The 26631-nt window shown below is 40.4% G+C and overlaps 1 protein-coding gene across 2 annotated transcripts in view; it reads left to right on the top strand.

The window, feature by feature from the left end:
• The window catches only part of Prlr (prolactin receptor), a 171378-nt gene that overhangs the window by 134868 nt on the left and 9879 nt on the right, over positions 1-26631 (top strand). For both annotated transcript variants that reach the window (XM_070040928.1, XM_070040927.1), the window contains exons 3-6: positions 13004-13116; positions 16402-16534; positions 19695-19864; positions 25736-25905. In XM_070040928.1, the coding sequence (XP_069897029.1) occupies positions 13047-13116; positions 16402-16534; positions 19695-19864; positions 25736-25905 (543 nt within the window). In that variant the 5' untranslated portion in view covers positions 13004-13046. The remainder of the gene's footprint in view (positions 1-13003; positions 13117-16401; positions 16535-19694; positions 19865-25735; positions 25906-26631) is intronic.

Here is a 26631-nt window from a genome sequence, read left to right as displayed (position 1 = left end):
GTTCATTTTCGACATGACAACTTGTACTTCTCATTGCTGCAACAGGTCTTATTTAAACGACTTGTTTTTCCCCTTCCCCTCCACAAATTATACCGACATCAAATACAGTGAAAGCATGGTTTTACTGTGGGGTAGGGACATACAAAGCAACAAAGAAATAATCTTATAAATGCATTAGAAACAAATGCATGAAAGAAAAAAATTTAAATACATATCTAAGGGTTCATTTTCCTAACATCACATTATCTGACCTTTTCTGCTTGATTCATACATATACTAGATATTGCAAATAAGTGAAACCATGGGACCTATGTTTCTTTGGGCTTGGCTTACTTCACTTAATATAATTTTTTCCAAGTCTTTCCATTTCCTGACAAATGGGGCAATGTCATTCTTTCTGATGGAGGCATAGAATTCCATTGTGTATATATACCACATTTTCTAGATCCATTCATCTACTGAGGGGCATCTGGATTGGTTCCATATCTTAGCTATGGTAAATAATGCTGCAATAAACATAGTTGTGCTGGTAGCTTTAGTGTGGTCTTGTTTGTAAACATTTGGGTAAATGCCCAAAAGTGGGATTGCTGGGTCATAGGGGAGCTCTATGTGGAGTCTTTTGAGGAACCTCCATACTGCTTTCCAAGTGGTTGAACAAGTTTACACTCCCACCAGCAATGAAGTAAGGTTCCCTTCTGTCCACATCCCCTCCAGCATCTTTTGTTACTAGAGTTCTTGATTATAGCCATTCTAACTGGGGTGAGGTGATATCTCAATGTTGTTTTGATTTGCATTTCTTTTATGGCTAGGGAGGTTGAGCATTTCTTCATGTGTCTATTGGCCATCCTTCTTTCTTCTTCAGAGAAGTGTCTCTTTAAGTCTTTAGCTCACTTATTTATTGGGCAGTTGTTTCTTTGAGGATTTGCTGTTGGGGGATTTAATTTTTTGAGTTCCAAGTATATTTTAGATATGAGACCCTTGTCCATTGTATAGCTAGTGAAGATCTTCTCCCAATCTGTAGGCTTTCTATTGATCTTGCTAGCTATGTCTTTTGCCATGCAGAAGCTCTGCAACTTCATGCAATCCCATTTATCCAACCTTTCTTTGTTTTTTTGTGTTTCCGGATCTCTATTAAGAAAATTTCGGCCTGCACCAAGGATACCTAGGGTTTCTCCTATTCCATCCTGTTGATCCATTTGGAGTTGATTCTGGTGCAGGGTGATATATAAGGATTTAGCTTTAGTTTACTCCAAGTAGTTAACCAATTTTGCCAGAACCATTTACTGAAGAGGACGTCTTTCTTCCATTCTATTTTTTTAGCTCCCTTACCAAAGATTAGATGGCTATAGGTGTGTAGGTTCATTTCTGGGTTTTCAATTCTATTCCATTGGTCCTGAGGTCTGTTCTTGTGCCAGTACCAAGCTGTTTTGATTACTATGGCTTTATAGTAGAGTTTGAAATTTGATATTGATATTCCTCCAGCAGTGTTCTTTCCGTTGAGGAGTGTGAAAACAAAATTTATTAAAACACATGTTGCCATCATTACCAGTCTCAAAAAAACCTAAGATAAGGAAAGCAATACTGCCTCAACCAGATAGTTCAGTAATTAACAGCCTTTTAAAATCCCCAAATCCTTACCGACTTCCCACTACACATAGCTGACATGCAATGCACTTCATTTATTCAGCATCACTCTTGAGCATCATTATTCAAAATATTACTATGTTAAATATGAAAGCTATGAAACACACATACATACAGAGTTACCAAAGAACTTACCAGTTGGACAGGTACAAGATCGGGGAAAAGCTACTATGATAAGGTCAAGTTCTGTAGATATCATCCAGCCTTGGAAGACCCAAGAATTTTCCCAGAAAAGGTCGAGCTGAGAGTTGAGGATGTAGAGGAAGCCGTGCTTTCCCTCAGGTCACCACAGGCCAGTCTTTATTTTTTCTGAACTTATACAAAGACTCTACTTTTCCTGGCAGCTGTATTCCTGTGTAAAAAGAGAACCATTTAAGTACTGTGGTATGATGAGAACACTTGTGCAAAGCCAGGAAATGAAAGTGAACATGACCTGCTGTTCTTCCCATATCTATCCCCTTAGGGCCTTTGGGCCTCCTGTACTGGACACATACACCTAGACTGAGGATTATAATGAGATTGTCCAGGCAGTTCAAATGTGCGCTCAAAAGTACATAACAGCTTTGTGCATAGGACCATATATACTGAAGCATATCAACATGAATTCCAATATATGGAAATAAGAAGTTATTACTATGTCTTGAATGTAATTTTTATGTTTTCTTTTCTTTTTTTCTCATTTCTCTTAGTTTTTGGTACCATGCATTTTGTATGTAGGAATGTTTGATAGGTGGAAGGGAAAGGGAATCACAGAAACAGCAGGACAAAGGATGAACCAATACAACATTGATACTCACTTGACACTATGTGGGATAAGAACCTTACAACTTGGGTAAGAGGGTAATAGAGAGGGGTAAGTGGGAGATGATGTGGGATGTAGTAACAATGATTAAAAACAACTGTGCTCATTACCTTATTTATGTACCTGTAACCCCCAGGCTCATCACCTTTTCAATTAAAAAAAATGCATAACAGAAACACGGGTGAGACCTAGCCCCTTGGCTGAGGCACACCTATGAAAAGCAGTCCAAGACATCTTTTGACTTACAAATAAGTTGACTATTGGTAGAACTAAGAGAAATCAGCAAAACAGTAGAGCCCTTTTCCAAATTATATTGGCTTTCCAAATTATTGTCTTTCTCTAAAGTTGAGTTAAATAGCATATAATTCAACAACAGGATGTTTGCCAGACCAAGAAGGAAAAATCATTATGGATAAACTACCAAGAAGAGTGTTGGCAGAGATAAGGAAAATTTGACTAACCTTTCAGGTATCGACTTCTCAATCTTTTTTTCCCTCTTTTGTAGTTTCAAGGATGGATGTCTAGAAAACACAGTATTTATTATATGCCATCCAAACAGAGAGTGATGCTATTATTCTAAAGTAAATTTTTTTTGGGGGGTCCGGTCGTGGGGCCTGAACTCTGGGCCTGGGAGCTTTCCCTCAGCTCTTCAGCTCCAGGCTAGTGCTCTACCACTTGAACCACAGCGCCACTTGTGGCTTTTTTCTTTTTGCTTATGTGGTGCTGAGGAATTGAACCCAGGGCCTCAGGCATGCAAGGCAAGCGCTCTACCACTGAACTACCTTCCCAGCCCTAAAGTAAATATGTTTAAGTATTTAATAGGACCTGACAAACCAGTGTCACGATGGACAATCATGTAAATGTTTGCACAAACCCCCTCCATTTTCATTGGCCTGGAAAGCCTCTTAGATCGTTGAGAGTTAAGCCTCCTCCTTGTTGATAATGTATGGCATCATGGCAGATTTATTAAGGAATATGGAGAGAGGAATCCTTTTATGATAGACAATAGCACTTGCTTTTTAAGATGTTTGACAAACTATGTTCTACTGTCTTGCTTTTAAGTTGCACCTCTGTTTACAGTTCACATATCAGCAACCTTAAATATCTAAAATATGTATGAGAGCCACAACACAAGCCAATTAGACTTTGGGGAAAACTAGATATAACAGAGCCCATTTAGTATAGGATGTATTGGAAATTCTCCCAGCCCTGACTTAGAACTTTATAATTTTAAGTTGCTTTATTTTTTCTAAAATTTAGTTATCGTGTTTCTGAATTCATAAACCAGAAGCAACAGTAGAATGGAAAAAGGCTGTTGGATCTGCTAGAAAAGAGTACGAAAAGAGAGTATTCACTATTTAACTGAATGTCAGGAAAAAGAAATGAGAATTGGAAAGGGTGAAAATAGAGAGAAGAGGGAAGGAGGATATAAATATTCAGAAGCTGAAAAAAGTCCTATTTGATTTGGGCAATGAATCTTCAGTCTGTAGAAGCTTGGTCTTTATACATTTTCTGAAGAATATCCTATATCCATTGCATCACACCACAATTGATACATTCATAAAGTACCTCAATAATACATGGAAAATTCAATTAAGAAGATGAGAAGCTGAAATCATTTTAGAAGTATTTATGCAATTTGTAAAAAAAAGACTTGTTTCCTAAATGGTATGTTTTAGAAATTTAGATACATTCAGTGGCATTAGGCTAGACATCAGAGTGTTTCATTTATTCACAGATCTCTGTTTGGCTAGATATAGTAGTTACATCTAAACAAGGTTATGCTGAATGTCTCCAGATGGTTCCTCAATTAGCCAGGCTAGAAGTCTAGCCAATTATTATACTCAGCCTAGAATTTCAGAGCTTAGTAACAAAAGGTTCATTTCTCACCTTGGCACAGTCCAGTGGGGATCTTGGTGGAATCCTGGGGATCCCTGGCTGAACTGAGCTCTTAATATTTGGAACTTCTCAACTTTATTTCTGTTTGCTGAGAAAGAGAGACAGTGAGAGAGAGACAGACAGATAGACATAGACAGACAGACAGACAGGCAGGCAGGCACAGAGACACAGAGAGAGACAGCATTTCTGCCCACTTTCAGAGTCTACAATTCTATCTAATTACAGGAGAGACAATAAAGTGAACTTAAATTATATGAACAAAAGATCTCCAAGTTCTCATGGCATTAGAAATTTTCCTGCTTCCGTGAATGAACTCCCACAGTTCAAAGTGAAGCAAACGAGGAAACAACTCAGAGAGGATAGAGCCTTTTGTCTAAGTTGTTTCCTTTGAACTTAACAATCTTCTTGGATATGTGCACAGTCCATCATCAATGCTCAAAAGATTCTCCCATCAGCACATGCCCGAGGCACACGCTTGGTTAACTAGCTTCACCTCAAAACAAGCCTAAGATAGAAATATTATCATTTCCTTCTTACAGGTTAGAACCCAAACACCCAAAGGTCACACAGTTACCAAATCATCTATGGAATAAGAGAAATGTGGTCTTGGTTTTCCCATGAGTAAACATGACAGGTTAGGTGAGAATTCTTGGTTGGGTTAGAAATTCTGTTACCGCTCAAGTCCCTTGTATAAAATGGCATGGTATTTACCTATGATCTAACCATAGAATACCTCAAGTCTTATAGTTCCTTTCAGACCCCAAATACCAGAATTCCATAAATCCATAGACAAACAAGCAGCCAAAAAGGAAGTGTGAGTAAACCAAAATTAATTTTCTTATTTTTAATTGTACATTTTCTCCTCACCTTCCAAGCTTGTTTCTAGAAATTAGAATGTGCACAATAGAGGCTGTTCCTAACACAATAGTGATTTATTTTTATGGAAAAGTAAGGTTGTTTTGAGTTTATTTAGGCAGTATATTCACACACACACACACACACACACACACACACACACACACTGATCCATCTGAGGAATAATCTTGTTTAAACAGTCTGGCAAAGCATATGTCCCCTTCCTACTGCTCTTGCCCTGCATTAGTCAGTTTTGCCATAGGAACAAACAGTCAGATCTCAGTAGCTTACAACAGCATTCACTGTTTACTCACTTACATAAGATCTTCAAGCAGCTACAGGTTGACTGTGGTGTTCTTAGAATTGGCTGAGTTCTGCTAGGTTTATCTAAGCTCTGTTTGTCTTCATATTTATGAATCTAAACCACTATCTGTGACATTTTGCAGAGATTAAAAGCAAAGTTGATCCCAAATCATGTCTCTGTATATAAGGCTTCTGATTGGTGGACACAGAAATGGCATCACAACCATTCAAATGGCTAAAGCTTTTTACATGGCCAAGTTCAGTCATTGAGTTGGGATGTGTTCTCTTCCAGCAAGATGTGTGAGTAAATCCTTGGATGGTAGATTAAAACATGTGATCCTATGTCAGGGAAGGAGAAAGTACTTAGGGTCAATAATTCATTAAGCCTACATCTGACTGCCTCCATTGGAGCTCTAAATGCAGCATTTCCCGTGGAAAGACAGCCATCCAGAGCCTCTTCCTTCCCTTCTTTCTGCTCGAACTTGGGTCTTTGAGTTCAGCTTGATTAAAGGTAACTTAAACATGCAGTAAAAATCCCTCCTTCTAGGCCCCATCTCTAAGGATATTGACCTGCTTAATCTGAGGTGACAGTGAAGTCCAGAACAGTCTTTAGAACCAAGCTGAGGAATATTCACCTGTGTTGACATTGCATTCCCCCACACCCAACAGGAGAGATGCTTTTCTGCAGTGGGGATGCTGAATGAAACTTTATCAAGGAGAAGGTGCCTGGGAGGATTCAGAGTCTGTGATTCTAAGCTCCTCTCAACTGCCCCACTCTTCACGGCCAGGTGGAACTGTGTACTCCCAGAACTCCTTGGAGCTAAGGTCAATTGCTCTTTTGTAATCACCTGAAGTGGACAATGTAGGGTTAACACATAGGCCATGGAGCTCAACTCACTTTTCTTCTCTATTCATATGTCACACGCTAGCAGTGTGACCTTGAACAATTCAGAGTCTCTTATCTGTAGCATGCCAACAATAATATACCTACATTTGGGATCATTGTAAGGGTTTAAGCAGCTTAACAAAGCAGCACTTGGAGTACAGTGTGTCTGATATAACAGTTTGCTGATTTTTTTCATCACCACAATTCTGAGCACACTGGAAGCTTTTGAGAAGATAGTGCTGCTGATATAAACCATTTACTCCCAGTAGTCCCAGTTTCCTCACCTTTGAAGGGGTAGGAATAACATGTTAATAATAACAATAACAACAATAATAGTTATTGTTCCCTCAGTCCAGAATAATAAGAAAAAAGTGTGGTAAGTGAAAATTGCAATGCAAACAATACTTTATAAATTGTATATCATCAATTAAATAAAAGTGTTTTTTTTATATTATTTTATTTTATTTGAGAACATACTGTACAGAGGGGCTACAATTACATGGGCAGGGTAATGCATACATTTCTTACCAAGCATTGCAGCCTCCTCCTTTGTTTACCCTTCACCTCCCTTCCCAGCCTCCCCCCTCCCCCCCACCCAATTATACCCCCTCCCCCCCCCCCACCGACATTGTAAAGCTGGTTTTGACATGCCATTTTGTACTTCTCATTGTTGCAACAGGATAAAAGTGTTTTTTACATTAGATGTTATCTATATAATGCAGGACTTAAACCCCAAAGACTGGCTTCACATTTCTGTTATACTGCCTGCTATGTACAACATGATCGGGACTGATCACTTCTCAGAACCTCAGTTTCCTCATCTGTCAATCAGGAGTGGGACATTGTATGTATTATGTATCAGTATGCTCATCAGTGCCCTCATCCCTGATCAGATAGTAGAATCATCTAGGGTTCTATTCACAATGCCCACGTTCCAATTCTAAACTATGGCAGCCATCTATCAGTATCCATGGTATCCACAGATACCAAAATCTGTGGCTGCTCAAGTCTCTTACATAAAATGTATTTATATATAACCTAACCATAGGAATTGGGCCATGTCTATATTACTTATAATATCTAACATAATGTAAATGCCAAGTAGAAGTTACTCTACTATACTGTTTAGGGAATAATGACCAAAGGGCCATATTGAGGAAAGTGCTTTACCAAATATTTTCTATCTAGGTTAGTGAATGTACAGATAAGGGATCTGTAGAGATCAAGATCCAATCATCATCAGAAGCTCTATGGACAGGGCATAGAAATGTGTACAGTAGAGAGGTTCCCTTTCTAGCAATATGAAAGCTGAATGGAAAATCACTAACACCAGTGGAACAGTTTTGTGAACTGCAAAACATCACGTACTATCAAGGGTGCTTTTTAATCATTGACTGAGGATCTCAGGAGGGACTGGTTCCTCTGGAAGTCAGACCAACGTAGATTTTCCACCATCTGTCCAAAGTGTACACTGGCCAGGGAGAATTGAAACTCACTCAGCTTTTAGTCTTGCCTGTAAGCCAAAAAGACTGAGCAAAAATGAACTTCCCCCAGATAAAAAGATGTTGCCAGGATACTGTGGTGAGCGAACAGAATTGGTGTAAATGGATTTGGAAGTGATGCCTCTGACTTTCATTAAAACTACTCCAGTGCAAAGGCACATATATCACAGTGTAGTAATTTACCTCCAAGGAGATGGGAAAACAAAAGATCTTTCCATGGAAGTCTCCCTATTGCAGTATCAACCTAAGTCACCTCCTGATTGGACAATGTGCTCTCTGCTAATCATCTACATCTTACAACATCTTTCATCCATCAAAGCAGGTGCCACTTCTTCAGTGAAATCTCCTCAGAGTGCAAAGTTCCTTTTGAGAAACTTCTGGTATTAATGGGACAGGACAAAGTGATGCTTAGAAACTGAGGTGGGCATTCTAAAGCAGTCTCCATGCTATTTCTACCAGCTGTCACATAGCTATGATGACTAAAGTGCCACAGCACTTGTCCAATGGGGACCTAAGTCAAGCTGGTAGTGCATAGAAGAACATCCATATATAAAGGAAATTACTGCACTCATGTATCCATCTTTGCCTCACCATTACCAAAACAGATGCTGCATGCTTACTCACAGCTGGAGACATTGATTCCAAGTACAGTGTACAACAGTCTTAATCTCTCACCTGTTGTGAAATAGCTAATCTCTCGTGTTCCTCTCCCTACTTAGAGCACATTATGTCCTTTGTTTTCCCCATTAGACGTTGGCATTGTGCACTGGAAAGAAAAGTCAGAATCCTATGACTCCAAGGGCATATGTGGGGCTCACACCCAGTTATTTCAACCTCAGGCCATACTCAGTAGTATCACCACAGGTAAGGAGATTACATAGCAGAGGATTCCAAAGCAATTATCTAACACTGTGCCTGGTGTTTCACATACCGGATGATTATATTCAGAATGTGTTTGGGAGAACTGATTTTTTTTTTTTGCATTTTAGGACAAGAAAAGCACTAGACATTTAACTTAGGTTAGTAATCAGAAGGTAAAAGAAACAGCACACCGGCCACCTAAGTGGAGACATGGGGTGATGATGTGCTCACCATCCTCTGGCATCTTGATCAGTCTTATAAAAGCCCAAAACTTGCCAAAACAAAGTAAAAGCAACTCAAAGGTTCACAGTAGAATGAAGAAATAAGTTGTAGTATTTCATTCAGTGAAATATGAATGGGATCAAATAGTAATGAATTATGTAAAACTACACATACACATAATGAATAATATAACAATGGGAAATGAAAAAAAGACATACACACTACATTCCTAAAATACATGTTGTATGATTCTATTCATTCAAAGTTCCAAAGTAGGTAAAAGTAACCTGAAGTGTTAGAAAGGAAGAGGGAGACTCTGGGGGATCGAGAGGGTAGCAATTAAGAGGAAGCACAGTAAGATGCATAAGGTACTGTTTGTATTGCATTACTTAGACTGTGGGGACATTGGATGTTTACTTCATGATAACTCTTTGCAGAGTATGTGTGTGTGTGTGTGTGTGTGTGTGTGTGTGTGTGTGTGTGTGTGTGTGTGTGTGTGTGTGTGTGTGTGTGTGTCAGAGAGAGAGAGAGAGAGTATCTTTGAAGACTTAAATTTGGTCCTGCTTGTCCACCAGGGAATTAGAATTACAAAATCTGAGTATGTCAAGGAAACTGAGTGAAGCAATGGGAACAGAGAAGCAGGAAGTACAGGGTGGAGCACGCACGCCACACAGATTTGCTTAGCACTAGAACTTTGGACACAATTTTCTCTCACCCAAAAGGAGAGCTGGATTCACTGATTATCTCAAGGGTTAACTGGGCCCCATATGCAGAGGGAGTCTAACCAGAAAGAGGAATTGATTATAGGGAGATGTGTGTTGGGGGCTCAGGTCTGTCATTTTTAACTCTAAGGAGACCACACTGCCTCTTCCCTGTGTAGGTAGTGGAATCAGCACAGGCCATGGGACCCTGGTTCTGAATTTCCATCTTGGGAGGGCTGCTTTCGTTTCTCAAAAGAGAAATCTGGCAGGCTGTCAATTTACTGGACCACTTTCTCTATGATTGGACCCTGTGGAAAAGACTTGACTTAATGGAAAAGGATAATGAAGGTCAGTGTCAGGAAGAACAGGTTTGAACAGGATTGGTGTTAAAGCAGAGCAGCCCAAGGGAGAAAGGGGTTTTCTTGGAGCTCACCAGAACAGCAAAGGGCAGGGTAGGAATTTGAATGCTGTAATGGAAAGAAGCATGAAAATGGAAAATTATTGGAGGATTCAGAAGGGAGAAAACCGTGTTGGGTAATCACAGGCAAGTTAGGTATAAGAGCTGTGAGCTCTTCAGATCCAGGCTTTGCATGTTTTTAAAGTTTTTAAAAATTGTCTTTAAGTAGTTGTGCGAAGGAGTTTCCATGTAAGAAGGCAGTTTATGAATTCAACACATGTTGAGCGGTGTCACCTCTTTGAACATTCTCACCCATCTCCCCCTACCCACCCTCTCCCTCACTCTTCTTGACTTTGTAGGATATACAGGATATACATTGGACTCTTGTCTGCATTTTCCCCCTCTTCTCTTTATTCATCTACCCTTTTTCCCTTGACCCCATCCCTTCCCTTTCAAGAACCTGCTGAACTATAATTTGGGCTTTCTAAGGATTTACACCATTTCAGATCTCCCTTGGGTCTGCTGTAGTAGGTATACACCCAGAAAGCTAGTGAGAAATGAAGTCTAAGATGATCATCCACAGGCTGGGAATACAAGGCTGACTTTTTCATAGCTGAATTCCAAATATTTAGAGCCAGTTGCTATGAGTCTTCATTGGGAGCTCCAGTCCCCAGTTAAGGTGATGAAGAACTGCCACACCTATCGTTGGTTAAGATTCTGTTTGCAATGGAGAGTGGCTTCAGACAAACAAGACCCAAATCAAAGCCAAATGTAAGTGAGGGAAGTTAGGGTTGAGAGGGACAGGTAAGAATATTCAAAAGGGTGACATTGACCAAGACATGTTGTATTCATTAATGGCTTTGCTAAGGGGCACCTTCTTTGTTCAACTAGTTAAAGATAATACCTTATTTTTAAAGAATGTGGTTTGCAGCATGCTCATCTCGAGCATTTTGAGGCAATGTTCAAGGAACAGGGGATTCTCAAAAAAAGATATTGAAGAACACCTTCAACCCATGGAGCAGAACCCCACTTCCAAGCCAGCATGAGAACACAAGGAGAGCACCAGGATAAAGAGTTCGTCCTAGGCTAGAGGTACATAAATAAGCTGGACTAGAGATGGACAGTATCTGAGACCCTTGTGCATGAGAGGAGCAGTAGCTAAAATGACATCTCTTAGTCTTCTCTACCCCACTCCTTCCTGAGACTCTCTGCTCACCAAAGACTCTGAGTGTTGCTCACCTGAGTCAGTTACTTCTACTTTCTGTGTCTCCCTTTACAGAAGGGGAATAAGTACCCCTTTCCATCACAGACTCTCCACAAATTGAAATGATTAGAGATGCTCTTCAACAGGTTGCTCTGTCCCATGGGTATATGATTGACAGCCTACTTCCGAACCCTCTCTCTACTTGACTTTCCAAGTGTTAAGATAGGGTGGTAGCAACTAGTACCTCCTTGCGGGACCCTTGAGAGGACATGTGGAAATAAGGTGCTTAGCTCAGTGCCTGGTCTGTAGTAGGTGCTCCAAAAGCAGTAAGCATTATTTTAAAGCCAGTAAGAGCCTCGGGCCACTTGATTGAAATCAGATGGCCCTGGGGACTAGATGGAGCAGGTGGTTGAGAATGTTATGCTAAAAGGCATCTGGAAGGAATTCAGAAATGGAAAGGAAAGGTCTCTGAAGAGCAGCATACTGGCTTCTTCACAGGACCCACTAATGGGCTAGGATCCATTACTGAACCAATATAACTAACAAGTTAGCAGTTTGTGCTTATGTGCTAAAGATGTCACTCAGATTTCTTTCTCTGGGTGTCTCAGGTGGGGGAAATCTTCAACATGTTGTTCATTTTATGATATGTGTCTAGCAGATGAACTCTGGTGAGGAGGAGCTGGCTGAGTCTGGTCTTGTAGATACTCACAAGACAACACTTGCGCATTTTAAATAGACCAGGAAAGGCATTTTGTCCCCTAGATATTCCTCTTACTCAATCATAGTAATAATAATAATAATATAATAATAAAAAGGATATTAAAGCCATGTGCTTCTGAGAATTTACACTTAGCCTGTCAAATCTATTGTTTTCTAAGCGTCTGAAGTCTAACAAGACTAATGAGCTTTTTTTCTTTGTCAAATGGCTTTAAAATCTTTTTTCTTAGAAGGACCGTGAGAGGCTTTGAAAGTTGTTCCAAGGGTAAAAATAATACTAATAATAAATTGTTTAACACTCTCAACTCCTGCAGGTTCAAATTTTACTTAATACTCTGAGCCCAAGGGATTTGAATTATTGCTGGAGTTTATTGTCAGTTTTTATAAGGCTTTTACGAACAGTGAGGTAGGGTCAGGGGGAGAAAACCACAAGGAGGTTCTCTAGAGTTCATCTCGGGGCTGGCTCCACAGTCAAGCCCAGAGTCCAACAGACTTCCAGAGCCTTCTCAGCCCGCACTTTCAGAGGGAGCCTCCATAACTTGGCATTGTCTAAGAAAGTTGTACTGAAGTTGTATTGAAGATTCTCACTTTTCAGCCTGGATTGTTTTTGCCTGGTGGATCAAAACCAAAGTCCTTCTTCCAAGAGTGGTTCTCTTGTGGGTCATACAATGTTTGCCACATGAAGTGGGCCATGTATTATTAAACGACTACCGACTGGGTGAAAAGGAGAACAATTTTTGTTGTTCAAAGAAACCAACTGCCAGGGCATCCATCAACTCACTACGTTGTCATCTAATGACCCCTGGTGGTGGAATTTTTCCCAGCAAGCGTGAGTCGATGCTTCTGAGCCAAGCTCTCCTATGTTACATTTTCCTACATTCCCTTCCTCCTGTTTTGTCATTCACATTAAGCAAGGAGCAAGAATGAGTTACAAACAGCCAGAATAAAGTACGGCAAGTAGCCAACCCAGCTGTGATTTCACAAAGGTTCCCTGGGGCCTCCTTTTTCAGGACATCTCTGATACATTACCTGTGGCAAGAGAAGGGAGACAACATGAAGGAAAATGTGGCATCCACAATTGCTTGCATTCTGCTACTTTTTCTCCACATCAGTCTTCTGAATGGTAAGTAAAAGATTGTCCTTTTCAATATCTTTGCCTGGATTGCTCATCAACAGGATAGAGAGGCCATTGTGGTCTTTCAATGTTGTTATGAGAAATGAAAGTATTTCTGTCATGGGCTGCTTACTAAATTATTTGCAACCTTTCTTTTCATAAAATTTAGACAAAATCTTGTCACTATGCTCTCTGCCCTGTATACTTAGTTCAGGAGAGGGATGAAGCAGCTCTGATGATAAGAGGGTCTGAATTCCAGTCCAGGTTCTGCCCATTATTAGCTGTGTGACCTTGAATCGCTTGCCTAATGTGTCTGGGCTTCCAAATTTCCAAAGTGAGAAAAAATGATGTTTCTTCCACTTCAGATGATATAGTGCATGTGATTAAGTCTTTGAAAAGTCATAAAGGCATGTAAGCAATTGCTAATAGAAGAGATGAAGCTAAGGTAGAAGGTGTGTACCTGTTGTGTACAGTTCCGTGTATATACCCCTCTGCATTCCTGTGTGTGCATACTTTGATATGTATGTGTGTCTATTAACTTTTCATAGTGCCTGATCATCAATATTTTCATGTGGATATCATGCCTTTGTGTATCTCTATATACTTAGTCTGTTGTATAATTTCTCTGAATATATGCATGTTGCCAATGTGTTCTGCCACAAATATACCCCAGGTTTATTTCTCTGTGCATGTAGTGTGTGTGTGTGTGTGTATGTGTGTGTGAGTGTGTGTGTGTGTGTGTGTGTGTGTGTGTGTGTGTGTGTGTGTACTTCTGGCCTGACATCTATAAGGCCATTTGTCTACATACGTATAAACACACACACACACACACACACATATTAGTGTGGCCCCTCTGTGGTTGTCTGTGTGCTTGTTCATTGAGTCAGTCCTTTAAGTTTAACTGCCTCCTCTAAAGTATATCAGGAGAACTTTGACTAATTGTACTTTCCCAACGTTACATTTCTGTTGCAAGTTTTCAGAATATGCTATTAACAATCATTAAAATGTAAAAAGAAAAAATTCCCCAAGAAAGACAAAAAGGAAAGCAGAGATCAGAATGATCCACAGGGAAAACTCTAAGAACTCAAATCATCAACGGTATTGCTGACTGATTTCAAGTGTGTTCCACATTTAACAATAAACTTTGGGTTTTTTAAAATAAACTTCTCTCTCTTTCCCATATGCACACCTCCCACCAAAGACAGAAAGAAGTGAATAAAAGAACACTTGTATTTTTGCCATGATTCCCAATAACATTTTCCTGAGGAAATCCTCCCCAGAGGGTGGTCAATGCTACAGCATTGCAGAGCTACACCAGGCTAAGAGGAACCATTTCAGCAGGATCTATGACCAGAGCACATTGGCTATAAACTGGCTTATGACTGGCTCCACTGACATGATCATCCTGTTTCCAGGTCTCCATCCTGCATTCTGTACCATGCAATCCATTAAACTCTGCCTGGCCAGGTTATCTATAGGCCTCAATTCCTATCCACATTCTCTTTACCACAGTTCCCTTACACACCTGCTTTTTCTGATCTTGGCTCAGTCAGAAATTCTGGGGAGCATGGAACAAATTTGGAGAAAACAAGGAGAAGCCCCTGAGCTACTGAAGCCAACATCTGAGAGCTCTTCCCTGTGCTCCTGACTCCCCAAGGCAACAAGCAGAAGTAACTGGAGTTACAGATCATTTTATGGTTGGTCCAGCAGTGTCAGGGCAAAAATCACAGGGTTTTCTTCTCCCTCTTTGAATCTAATATCCAAGCAACAAAATGGGAACCCAAGCTGGGTGCCGGTGGCTCATGCCTGTAATCCCAGCTACTCAGGAAGCTGAGATCTGAGGATCATGGTTCAAAGCCAGCCTGGGCAGGAAAGTCGGTAAGACTCTTCAATAAACCACTAGAAAACTGGAAGTGGCGCTGTGGTTCAAGCAGTAGAGCACTTGCCTTGTGCTGAAGAGCTGAGGGACAGCGCCCAAGCCCAGAGTTCAAGCCCCACGACCAATAAATAAAAGGGGGGAACCCACTTACCAGAAGCTTCTGAGATTATAGGCAATGAACAATTCTATCCCCGTGACATATGTTATGTTCTCCAAATCATCTTCTAGAGACTTGCCAGTTTCCAGCCTGAGACCAGGTATGGTGCTTTGATACAATGGCAGCTGAGTAGAACTTCCTACTAGGCTATCACAGACTATGCCTCACGTCCCAAAAAGCTCCATCGAATTAAAAGGAGGCCTTTTGCTACTCACATAAGAAAACCCAAAATAAGGAAGAGAACATAAAAGTGGAAAGAGACTAATAATCAAGATTCATCAATGACCGTAGGAAGTGTGGGGAGACAGACTAAGCCATTATGTCAAAGTTGAATGGCAGTACATCAGACCCAGAAAGACAAAGTGGGCATGCTTCCTCTCATCTGTGGAAGCTAGATATAGTTTATGAATAAACAAGGAAGTACACCACACCAAAGAAAGATGAATGTAATCAAATAGAAAGGGAAGGGGATGATGAGAGTGGAACAGTAGGGAGAAGAAGGGAGGGACTGGGAGAAGAGGAAGGGGAAAGAGACACAAGAGGAAACAGACGAAAGGAGCAGCATCGATACAGATCCAGACAGACACACAGGCAATCGTGTGGGGATGGCAGAAAACTAGGAATTTGTGAGCAGAGAAGAAACATTCCTGAGTTCAATGTATGGGTAAAAGTGTGTGCAGGTTCTTTGCATGGTCATTCCTATGCTGTGGATAGACAGCTTTATCAACTGAAACTTGAATTTGCATTGGTCTTGCTCCCCACAGGTGCACTACACATTACAGTTTACCAGTCTTTACACCTAAGCTACTGTTATTTCCATCTCTAAATAGAAACTCAACACCACTACCACAAACACCAGGCTTCCTCTAGTGCCTTGCCACCATCAAGATAATCAGGGAATTGTTTCTGGATACTAATACTTTGGCTATTTTTCCCCTTTCCTTTCTCATTTTTATTAGTGTGTATTAATTGTCAAGCAGAGTTTTGTTCTGATGGTCTCATGTATATTACCCTTTCTTATCATCTCCTGTCCCATTTTTAAACAACTTCTAATGGGTTTCATTATTCTGTTTTCACCAGGAGTAAAGTACTTTGATTATATCCTACCCACCCTCTTTTGCTTTGGCCATGTGAGTACTGGACCCCAGGCTTCCTCGCCCTGAGGTCCTGTCTCTAGCCTGAGTGCCAGAAATCTGCTTCAGGTACCAGGAGACTAGGGATCTCCATATTGACTCCTACAGCTTGTGGCTTCTTTTAGGAGAGTCGCCTCCTGGAAAGCCTGAGATCGTTAGTTGTCTTTCCCCTGAGAAGGAAACCTTCACTTGCTGGTGGAAGCTCGGGACAGATGGAGGACTTCCTACCAATTACACGGTGTATTACAAGAAGGAAAGGTAAAAAGCTCTCAACGCCCTTCGACCCCACCAGTGCATGCTCACGCTCTCCAAACCAAAGCAATATTGGGTTTGAGTTCAAATTACCACACTTTCTTTATATATTTTTATTGTTGCTGTTCTTCATTTTAATTTTATTCAACAGTAAGAATAACTGTGACATATTTATTTATATGTTCTGAAGTTGTCCATTTCTGCAAAGATATTCTACACTTTGTAGCTATCACTCCCTATATAAGCAAGAGCAGGATTTAAGAATTAGAATACTTTTTGGGGGGAGGTCCGGTCGTGGGGCCTGAACTCTGGGCTTGGGCACTGTCCCTCAGCTCTTCAGCTCAAACCTGGCGCCCTACCACTTGAGCCACAGCACCACTTCTGGCTTTTTTCTTTTTGCTTATGTGGTGCTGAGGAATCGAACCCAGGGCCTCATGCATGCAAGGCAAACACTTTACCACTGAGCCACCTTCCCAGCCCCTAGAATTAGAATACATTTTTATACAAGAATAAATTCAGCTATTTTCCCTCCTGACTTGTGATTCTTAATTGTATTCTTTCAACAAATGTATACATTTTTTGTGTGTGCTGATCGTGGGGCTTAAACTCAGGGACTAGGTATTGTCCTTGAGCTTTTTTGCTCCAGGCTGGTGCTCTAACTACTTAAATCACAGTTCTACTTCTGGCTTTTTTGGTGGTTATTTGGAGATAAGAGTCTCATGAACTTTCCTGATAACTGGCTTCAAACCATAGTCCTCAGTTCTCAGCCTCCTAAGTAGCTAGAATTATAGGCATGAGTCAACAACACCTGGCCCAACAAATGTATAATCTTTGAAAGTACAAAATCTCTTTACAAATAAATCCAGGCTGACTTGATATAATCCAAAAGGGCTTATTCAGTACATATTAAATGAATAAAATTATAAATTTAAGCAACATGACTACCTCTCTCAACATCTCTCTTCAGAATTTATGTATTTACTTACTCATGGCAATGTAGGTTTTTTGGGGGTCCAGTTGTGAGGCCTAAACTCTGGGCCTGGGCACTGTCCCTCAGCTCTTCAGCTCAAGGCTAGTGCTCTACCACTTGAGCCACAGCACCACTTCCGGCTTTTTTCTTTTTGCTTATGTGGTGCTGAGGAATCGAACCCAGGGCCTCGAGCATGCAAGGCAAGTGCTCTACCACAGAGCCACCTTCCCAGCCCCTGGCAATGTAGGTTTTTAAGTAGGATACATTAGCTACAAAAGGAAGAGGAGATTTCATACTCTTTCCTGAATTTGCTCCAAGAAGGCTCATGTCACTGGAAAAATAAGATAATATCTCTTGTCCTCTTCAACTCCTTTGCATACTCTTTCAATCTTTCTTTTTTTTTTTTTTTTTTTGGTCTGGTCGTGGGGCCTGAACTCTGGGCCTGGGCACTGTCCCTCAGCTCTCCAGCTCAACGCTAGCGCTCTACCACTTGAGCCACAGCACCACTTCCGGCTTTTTTCTTTTTGCTTATGTGGTGCTGAGGACTCGAACCCAGGGCCTCAAGCAGGCAAGGCAAGCGCTCTACCACTGAGCCACCTTCCCAGCCCCTCTTTCAATCTTTCTAAGTATTCCAACTAATGGCAATACAAAATTAGTAATGTTTCAAGTTACTTGTCATGAGTTTGTTTGTTTTTTTTTTTTTGTCGGTCGTGGGGCTTGAACTCTGGGCCTGGGCACTGTCCCTCAGCTCTTCAGCTCAAGGCGAGTGCTCTACCACTTGAGCTACAGCGCCACTTCCTTGTCATGAGTTTAAATTGTGACTTAAAGCCCCATATTCTGTATTAATAAATCCTTTGTGATTTATATTTTTTCTTAGTAACACTATTTTAAGAGAAATATATAAGCTAGCCACATGTAATCCATGGTATGTATACCATGAAAAACATGGTACATCAGGTTTTCAAATTTGTTTCCTGCCCAAGGAAATTCTTTTGCGAGGTGATGATCCAGAACTCAAGATCTTAGCTGGGCATAGTGGTTCGCACCTGTAATTCCAGCCCTTGGAAGGTTGAAGCAGGATCATGAGTTCGAGGTCAACCTGAGCTACATACCCAAGAAAAACAAAAATCAGAAGTCAGGTCCACCTTGAGGACATTTTTGGATGAACTATTGCTATGAAGACTAAATTATATAATCTCTGACTAAGAATTTTGTTAAACTCATGATAAGACCCTCTTGGACATTCTTGAAAAGCTGTATTGTGGTCCTAAAACAAAGTATTTATCACTTGTAGGAACATCTGTCCCACTTTTCAGGGACAAAATTTGCTTGTATACAAAATTGCTCTCCGGTCTGATACTGAAAGAGGTGTCATGCAGATTTCAAGAACTTAAACTGGCAACCTATATGACATATTCATATAGTGTGTCTGGAGCTGAGGCTCCAAAGTCAAAATATGAGGCACCTCGTAAACCTCTAGGGACTGAAATACCTCCTTTCAAATATCTGGTTGACTCGGAGTATACTGGCATCAGGGTGTGACCTTCTGAGTCCTTTTGTTTGTTCAAATGAAACTCCACATACATGTGCAATAAGTGCTGCATTGTCAGTGGTGCCACTGTCTATAGGTGCAGGTGAAGATCCCAACCTCTAGACGTGAAGTAATGCCCTCCATGAGGTGAGTTCTTAGCCAGGAGCAGCTCAAGAGTTCATATCACAAAGCCCACAGGAACAGCTACACAAGGGATGGAATGGTTAGAAGCAAAGTCTTGAGGAACTATATATATATACACCCTCCACCCCTTTCTCCAGCACCCTTCTTCCCCTCACTCCCAGCTACCATGGGAAAGCACAGAATCTGGGGAGCTATTTTTTGTTCGGATTTTACACACTCAAAATACCTGCCTCCCAAAGTCTAATGGTATTAATATATATTTTGTTATGGTTATTTTATTTTTTTATTTTTTATTGTGAAAATACTGTACAGAGGGGTTACAATTACATGGGCAAGATAATGAGTACATTTCTTATCAAGCATTGTAGCCTCCTCCTTTGTTTCCCCTTCCCATCCCTTCCCATCCTCCCCCCGCCCCCCCCACCCAATCCTCACCGCCCCCCCACACCAAAGTTGTCATTTTTTAAAAGTCACTCTTATTCTTGTTTTCTTATTGATTCCTAATGCATACTTCATTGCAGAGAAAATATCACCTATGAATGTCCAGATTACACAAGTGGTGGCCCCAACTCCTGTTACTTTAGCAAGAAGCATACCTCCTTGTGGAAAACATACGTCGTCTGGATGACTGCCACAAACCGCTTGGGAAGCAGTGCCTCAGACCCATATACGGTGGAGGTCATATACATAGGTAAGTAATTGAAGCGTCAGGGAGGAATTTATTATTCCACTATCTATCTACCAATAGCCAAGCTTCATTTGAACATTCTCGGCTTATGGGTGGTTTCTAGAAGGAAAGATGAGGAAATTCACAATCGTTTTCAACTGAGCATTTTGAAGTAATTGTTGTCCAATTGTTATTGGAAGCGTGATTGGCATTTGGGAATTTTATATCACCATGCTTTTCCCTGGATCCCATGCTTTTGCACCCAGCAGGATAGTCTATTTTTGCTTCCCTTGTCAATCATTCTCTCTGCCCTGCTTCTACAACAGATGTTTCCTTCTTTCTGAAATTCCTTTATTTTTTGCCTTTTGGAAGATAGAGCTACTCCATGAAGAAGCAGGTTTTAGAAAAGGTTCATCTGTGTCCATGAGAATTGATTCCATGAGTATTGTTTCAATTGCTTTACCCCATGCTAATCCTGACATATTAAATTACAAATGAAGAATTGGAGAATAAGGAATGCAACTTACATACTAAGAGCAAAGGCCAAGATCACTAGTGTAATGTCTTGATAAGTCATCAACAAAGTAGAACTAAGTCAACGTGGAAGATGTGCCTTGCTTTAATCAAGCACAATCACAAGAGCTGTTATGGTTTAGCAAGGGTGACCAAAGGAATCCTGAGACAAGGGATTGAGTGAGGTGGTCTAGGTTCTTTCCTTATCTTGAATAATAACTTATGAAGTTGCTAATTACATTCAGGGTTATGTTCAAATCTTCCTCATTCATCTAACATCAACAGGGAAATTTGGGCTTGAGGCGCTTCCATTTTTCACTAGCATATCATCCCTTTAACATGTTGAGCCTCCCAAACTACAAAAGGGTAAAAAGTTGATCCTTAAAAACTAGGAAAAGCTTCTGATACCAGTGAGCACATTTGAATGTTTTCTCCTTGCCATAATTTGGGAATATGCCTGAAGGTGGGGAAGATAAGGAAGGCAATCCTATTAACAAGCAGAAATAAAATAAATACTGATCCACATCAATTCATTTAAGACATGGAGTCTAGGAGGACAGGGGTGGAGGGAGGGAGATGGGAAGGGATGGGAAAGGGGAAACAAAGGAGGAGGCAACAATGCTTGATAAGAAATGTACTCATTATCTTGCCCATGTAATTGTAATCCCTCTATATGGTATTTTCACAATAAAAAAGACATGGAGTCTATAAGATACTGTGACAGTTCCATTTTGTGGGTTCTCTCTTGAATTCCAATGCCCTGCCCACAAGTTTTTTAAAGAGTCAGAAGCTAAACAATGGAAACAAGAGAAGTTCTAAAATGAGCAACTGTTGCAACACATTACCCACAAAACAACAGGCTCAGCCTAACCCCAACCCTAAGTAATATGTTTTGAAAATGAGACTGAGAAGCATCTATTGGATTTGCATGGATTCTGGGAAACATATTATCTGATGTGCCAGTCCATATTTTGTCAGAATAATAAAAGAAATATTCATGGAACTCTCCCATAACCCCTGAAGCATGTGGCCCTGGTTACAGGTTAGAAAAGTTCTCAAATAGAACAGTTTTCATCACAGTACATTTTCTGACAGCTTGACACTCATCCAGGGACAACCATCCTGCAAGTTCTAACTGTCCAACACTGGCAGATAATTGCACAGAAGTAGATTTCTTTCTGGTTGCTATTGCTATGTTGAAAGCTCTTAAAAGTAATAATCTCAGCTAGGGGCTATTTTGCCTCCCACAGGATTTGTGACAGTGTTTGGACACAGTTTAGAATCTCAGAATTTAAGGGTGATCTGATTATTAAGGGGCTAGCAATGCTGAACACGGCAGCAAGTATCATACAGTTGCCCACGACAAAGCATTACCCTGTCCAAAATGTCAGCACTGTGGAGGTTGAGGAACTTTGCCTAAGTGGACATCTTCCTTAAACTTGTATAAAACTATGTTTTGATTAGAGGCATGATTCAGTCTGTGTCTAACATAAAGTTTGTATTAATTAACTGATACCTGAAACACATGAATGTTAGAATTCATGGGATTTTTTAAAATTTTTGTTGAAAAGATACTGTACAGAGGGTTACAGTGACATGAGTAAGGTAATGAGTACATTTCCTATGGAGCACTGTTACCCCTCCTTTGTTTTTCCCCTACTATCCCTTCCTTCCCCACCTCCCCAACACCTCCTCCCCCCATCTGTAAAGTTGGTTTTCAACACAGTGTCTTGTATGTCTCATTGTTACAATGGGTCAACCCATATCCTTGTTTCAGCATTTTGTTATTTCCCTTCCCCTCCCCATATTAGAAAAATGTATATACAGGACAGGGCACCAGAATCAAATACAGTGACAATAGGGCTCTTTTTTGAGGCGAACAGAAGACATAATTCCAAGTATGCTTTTGTCACAGCCATTCCTTGCCCACCTGATTTAAAGACTACACTGTGGGGGGTAATACAGGATAGGTCAAGGTAAGCCAGTATCCTTAGCACTTCACTCTTAGAGAGGTGTTCTCATAGCCTGTACTTACCAGAATTTGAGAATAAGTGCTTTCTTCAGCTTGGGGATTTGTTTTATGTGCATGGATGAAAACAGAAAGATGGGGTTTTAAGGGGTTTTAAGAAGGGAGAGGGGAAATGAAGGAGAGTGATGGAGAAGATGAGTTTGGTCAGGACACATTGTATGGATGGATAGAAATGTCGCAATAAAACTACTAGAGACTAATAAAAAAAAAAAGCTTTTAAAACTACACCTAACAAGACTTAATATTTTAACTATTTTAATTGTGCAATTCAGTTGCATTAGTTCATTCATAGTATTTTGCATCCATTAGCTGGTTCTCCCTGCTGAGAGAAATAAGTTATTTAAAATCACATTCCTGGATCTCATCGCTCTAAATGGAGCCTGTAGAGTTTACATATATGGGAGAATACAATTTGTGACTATGCTAAATTTGTTTATCTTTTCATCATTTGGTGAACATTTGCATCTTTCCACTTTGGGATTCATATAAATAGTGCTGCTATATTCACTCATATACAAGTTTTTCTTTGAATATCTACCATCACTCCTTTATAAAGATATTTATTAGCATGTATTAGTTGTAATGTTTCTTTTTCTTTTCTTTTTTTCTTTTTTCTTTTTTTTTTTTGTTGGTCATGGGGCTTGAACTCTGGGTCTGAACGCTGTCCCTGCACTCTTCAGCTCAAGATGAGCACTCTACCACTTGAGCCACAGTGCCACTTCTGGTTTTCTAGTGGTTTATTAGAGATGAGAGTCTCAAGGACTTTCCTGCCCGGGCTGGTTTGAACCATGATCCTCAGATCTCAGCCTCCTGAGTAGCTAGGATTACCTGCGCAAGCCACTGGCACCCAGCTATATTGTAACATTTCTATACATGCAGATGACATACCCAAAATCATCCCCTCCATCTCTTTCTCATCTCTTCTTTAAGCGATCTCTTTTTTCCCTTTTAAAGCAATTTGAAAAGGTTTCATTGTTCTTTGTTAATAAACTATTTTATATAAAATACTTTGACCATATCCACATTCATTTCTGATTCTTTTAAGTATACCTGTAGGAGCAGAGTTGAACAAAATGGCACGTCTATGTTTGATTGTCTGAGGAATATTCAGTTTCCATGTCCTCCATATCATAAACAACACACATTCTGTTTGAGTGCTGGAGTCCTAACCTTTCTTATGGGTGTTTAATGTTATCACATGGTAGTTTGAGGTCATTTTGCCTCTTCTATGCCTGTTTTTTCTTCTCCAGAATGTGTTTTATAATAGCACTTATCGAGTTGTTAGTCACACTTTCTTGTAGTTGGAAACAAATAGCTCAGAGCAATAACTTAAAGAAGAAAAGATATATTCTGCCTCGCAGATTTAGTTGCTTCAGTCCACATGGCAGGGAAGATATGGCAGAACAGCTCACATGATGACAGCCAGGTAATGAGAGAGAGAGGGGGGAGAGAAAGAGAGAGAGAGAGAGAGAGAGAGAGAGAGAGAGAGAGAGAGAGAGAGAGAGAGAGAGAGAGAGAGAGAGAGAGAGAGAGAGAATGCCTTGGTTACTGAAGGCATTCTCCTCCATTCTGTCTGGACCCCAAGCCTGTGGCATGCTGCTATCCACATTTAGGATGAGTTGTACCCTCTTAATTAATCCTGTCTAAACTGATAATGCCATCACAGACAACCTAAAAGTGCTCTTTGCTAATGCCCTAGCTTCTTCTGATCCAAAGAAGACTGACGATCGACATTACATTCCGCAAGTCCTTCATTTGTCAACTTGACACCTAAACACGTTATCTAAATTATAACATTCTGTCCCTGGACCCCCAAAGGCCTGTGTCTGTTTTATGATATACACTTGAGAATCTTCATAATCTTGAATTGTCCAAAAGTCTAAGTACAACATCTTTTCTGATACTCCAAACAAACTGTTAGATATGACTCTCTGCAACATCAAATACAAAGTTGTGTACTTCCAAGATAGAATGGCAAAAAGTAAACATTCCCATTCCAGGGGAGAAACAGGGATGGAAGGTTTTTTTTTTTTAAGGGCCATCTTAGAGATATTTTTTTTTCTTTTTGAGATGGAAGGTTTTAATCAAAGCAAGACCAAAACTCATCAGAGAAATCACTAAATCCTAAGTCCTATAGTTCCATATCTGCCATCCATATCCCAAGTGGCATGATATGACCTTCAACAGGCCTGGATAGCCCTGCCCCTACTACCTTGACAATTATAGGCCAAAAGAAGCCTGTCCTTTAGCATGATCCCACTTACCACCTGTGATTTTACTTGGCAGATGTTTCACAATCCTGGCATCTCCAGCAGCCAGGGTCTTCATTTCAGTGTAGGCTTCACCTTTGCTGCTACACATATTATCCTCTCAGGGCTGTCTGTAAAGACTTGGAACCCACCACAACATTGCCTGGCTCCAAGACATTCCTCTGACATCTGGATGGCAGTCTTCATAATCCCATAAGTCCCCACATATGGCGGCGACATTAACCTTTGCACACCTGGGCAGCTAAGTGGGTGGAACAAACTCTATTTTAAGTGTGTAACTTAGTGGCATTAGTTTATTCATAATATTCTCCCAGCTGAGAGAAATAAGCTGTTGCCTCATTGCCTTGTGAGCAGGACACCCCTCCCCAGAGACATTTTCCAATGAATTTATTCATTCCTACATGTGAGCCTGGAATGGGCGGGCTCTGGTTAATTCCTGAGCTGCCCTTAAGGCATCTTTATTACTGTCCTCATAGGGACTGGGGACATGAGCAAAATCAGAATGAGCCAACTGTCTGTTCTGAGGCTGCTAAAGGGGTCATTACCAAACATGTCCCAATGAGTGAATGGATTCTGTTCATATACTGTGAACTGTTATTGAACCAAAGGCAAGATTTATATACTTGTTCCCTACAATACTATAAACACACATTAATGGATCATAAAAAGCATGTGTGTCAACAAGTAGCCTCTTGCTCCTGGTTAAGGGAAGGAAGCTATTTCAAATACATTTCCCCAGTAATTTTCCATCCCAAATCCTACTTGGAAATCATAGTCTAGTTAGTATCACCTGGTCCTCCACCATCCTGCAAATTCGTTTGTATGTACGAGACTTTGCCTGGTGCTACGTGGAGAATGCATTAAGAATGAAACCTCAGCTGCTTATCTTGCTTATCATCTAAACCCCCTATTCAGCACAGATCCAGTTGATCTCATACTAAGATAGATCTTGTCTTCTGAGGATTTAAAATGCAGTGGGATGAGTGGACATAAGCAACATAGACCATGATTGAAAGCAGTAAGACTAATTTTTAAAAGCAAGCAACTAACATAAATGAATGGAAATTTTCTTTATGTCCACAGTTGTACCACATCCTCCTATGAATCTGACTTTGGAAGTAAAGCATCCAAAATACAGAAAACCATACCTGTGGATAGAATGGCAACCACCCACCATTATTGATGTAAGATCTGGTTGGCTCACACTACAGTATGAAATTCGATTAAAACCCGAAAAAGCAGCTGAGTGGGAGGTGAGTCAGACAGAAGCTTGTTGAAGCAACCATGTCTCCTATAGCAAGAGTGAACCCCTCACAACCAAGAACAGTTCATTTCTCCAATGGCTTGGCCACTGTGCTAACATCCCCAAGCAAATGTAGGCTATCAGATAGGAAATTCCTCCATCAATTCCTCCTTCTTTTGGAATTGAAGGAGGCCCAGTTTCACAGCTCTCCTGAACATAATTCTCTGCACTGGACAGGACAGTCTTCTACCGTGTTTTCAAGCCCTCTTCTTCTTTGATATATCTTAAATGTAGACACTTTTAAAAGTACTTAATAATGCTAGGACAGGAGGTGAAGGAATCCCAGTGTCCATGAATAATGTCTGTGTTTCTGAAGAAATAATTTTAAACACTTCAATATGAAGAAACAAAATAATAAATCAATCATGATAGTCTACCCTTAAATAATTTAGTAGGCATTCCTTTTTTGTATAGCCAAAATAATAGGATCAGACAGAGGAAATGAATTAAAATTCTTTAGCACCATTCAGTAGATAATCTGCATTATAATCTTTCCCAGTTGTTTCAAAAATATCTTTAACAGCTGCTTTGTTCAAGCCAGAATCCAGCCAAGGGCTGCAATTAGGACCTGGTTGTTATATCTCTTCCTTTGGATGCACTCAAGATGCTGGTCACTTGTACCACCAGATGTCCTGCTTTCTTCATTTGTCTGTCATTTGTTGTAGAGTCATTTACC

Source organism: Dipodomys merriami, unplaced genomic scaffold (assembly GCF_024711535.1).
Source record: "Dipodomys merriami isolate MVZ:Mamm:240054 unplaced genomic scaffold, mDipMer1.0.p SCAF_30, whole genome shotgun sequence".
Classification (NCBI taxonomy): Eukaryota; Metazoa; Chordata; class Mammalia; order Rodentia; family Heteromyidae; genus Dipodomys; species Dipodomys merriami.
The sequence above is the reverse complement of the archived record's forward strand: the minus strand, read 5'-3'. Positions and strand labels throughout refer to the sequence as shown.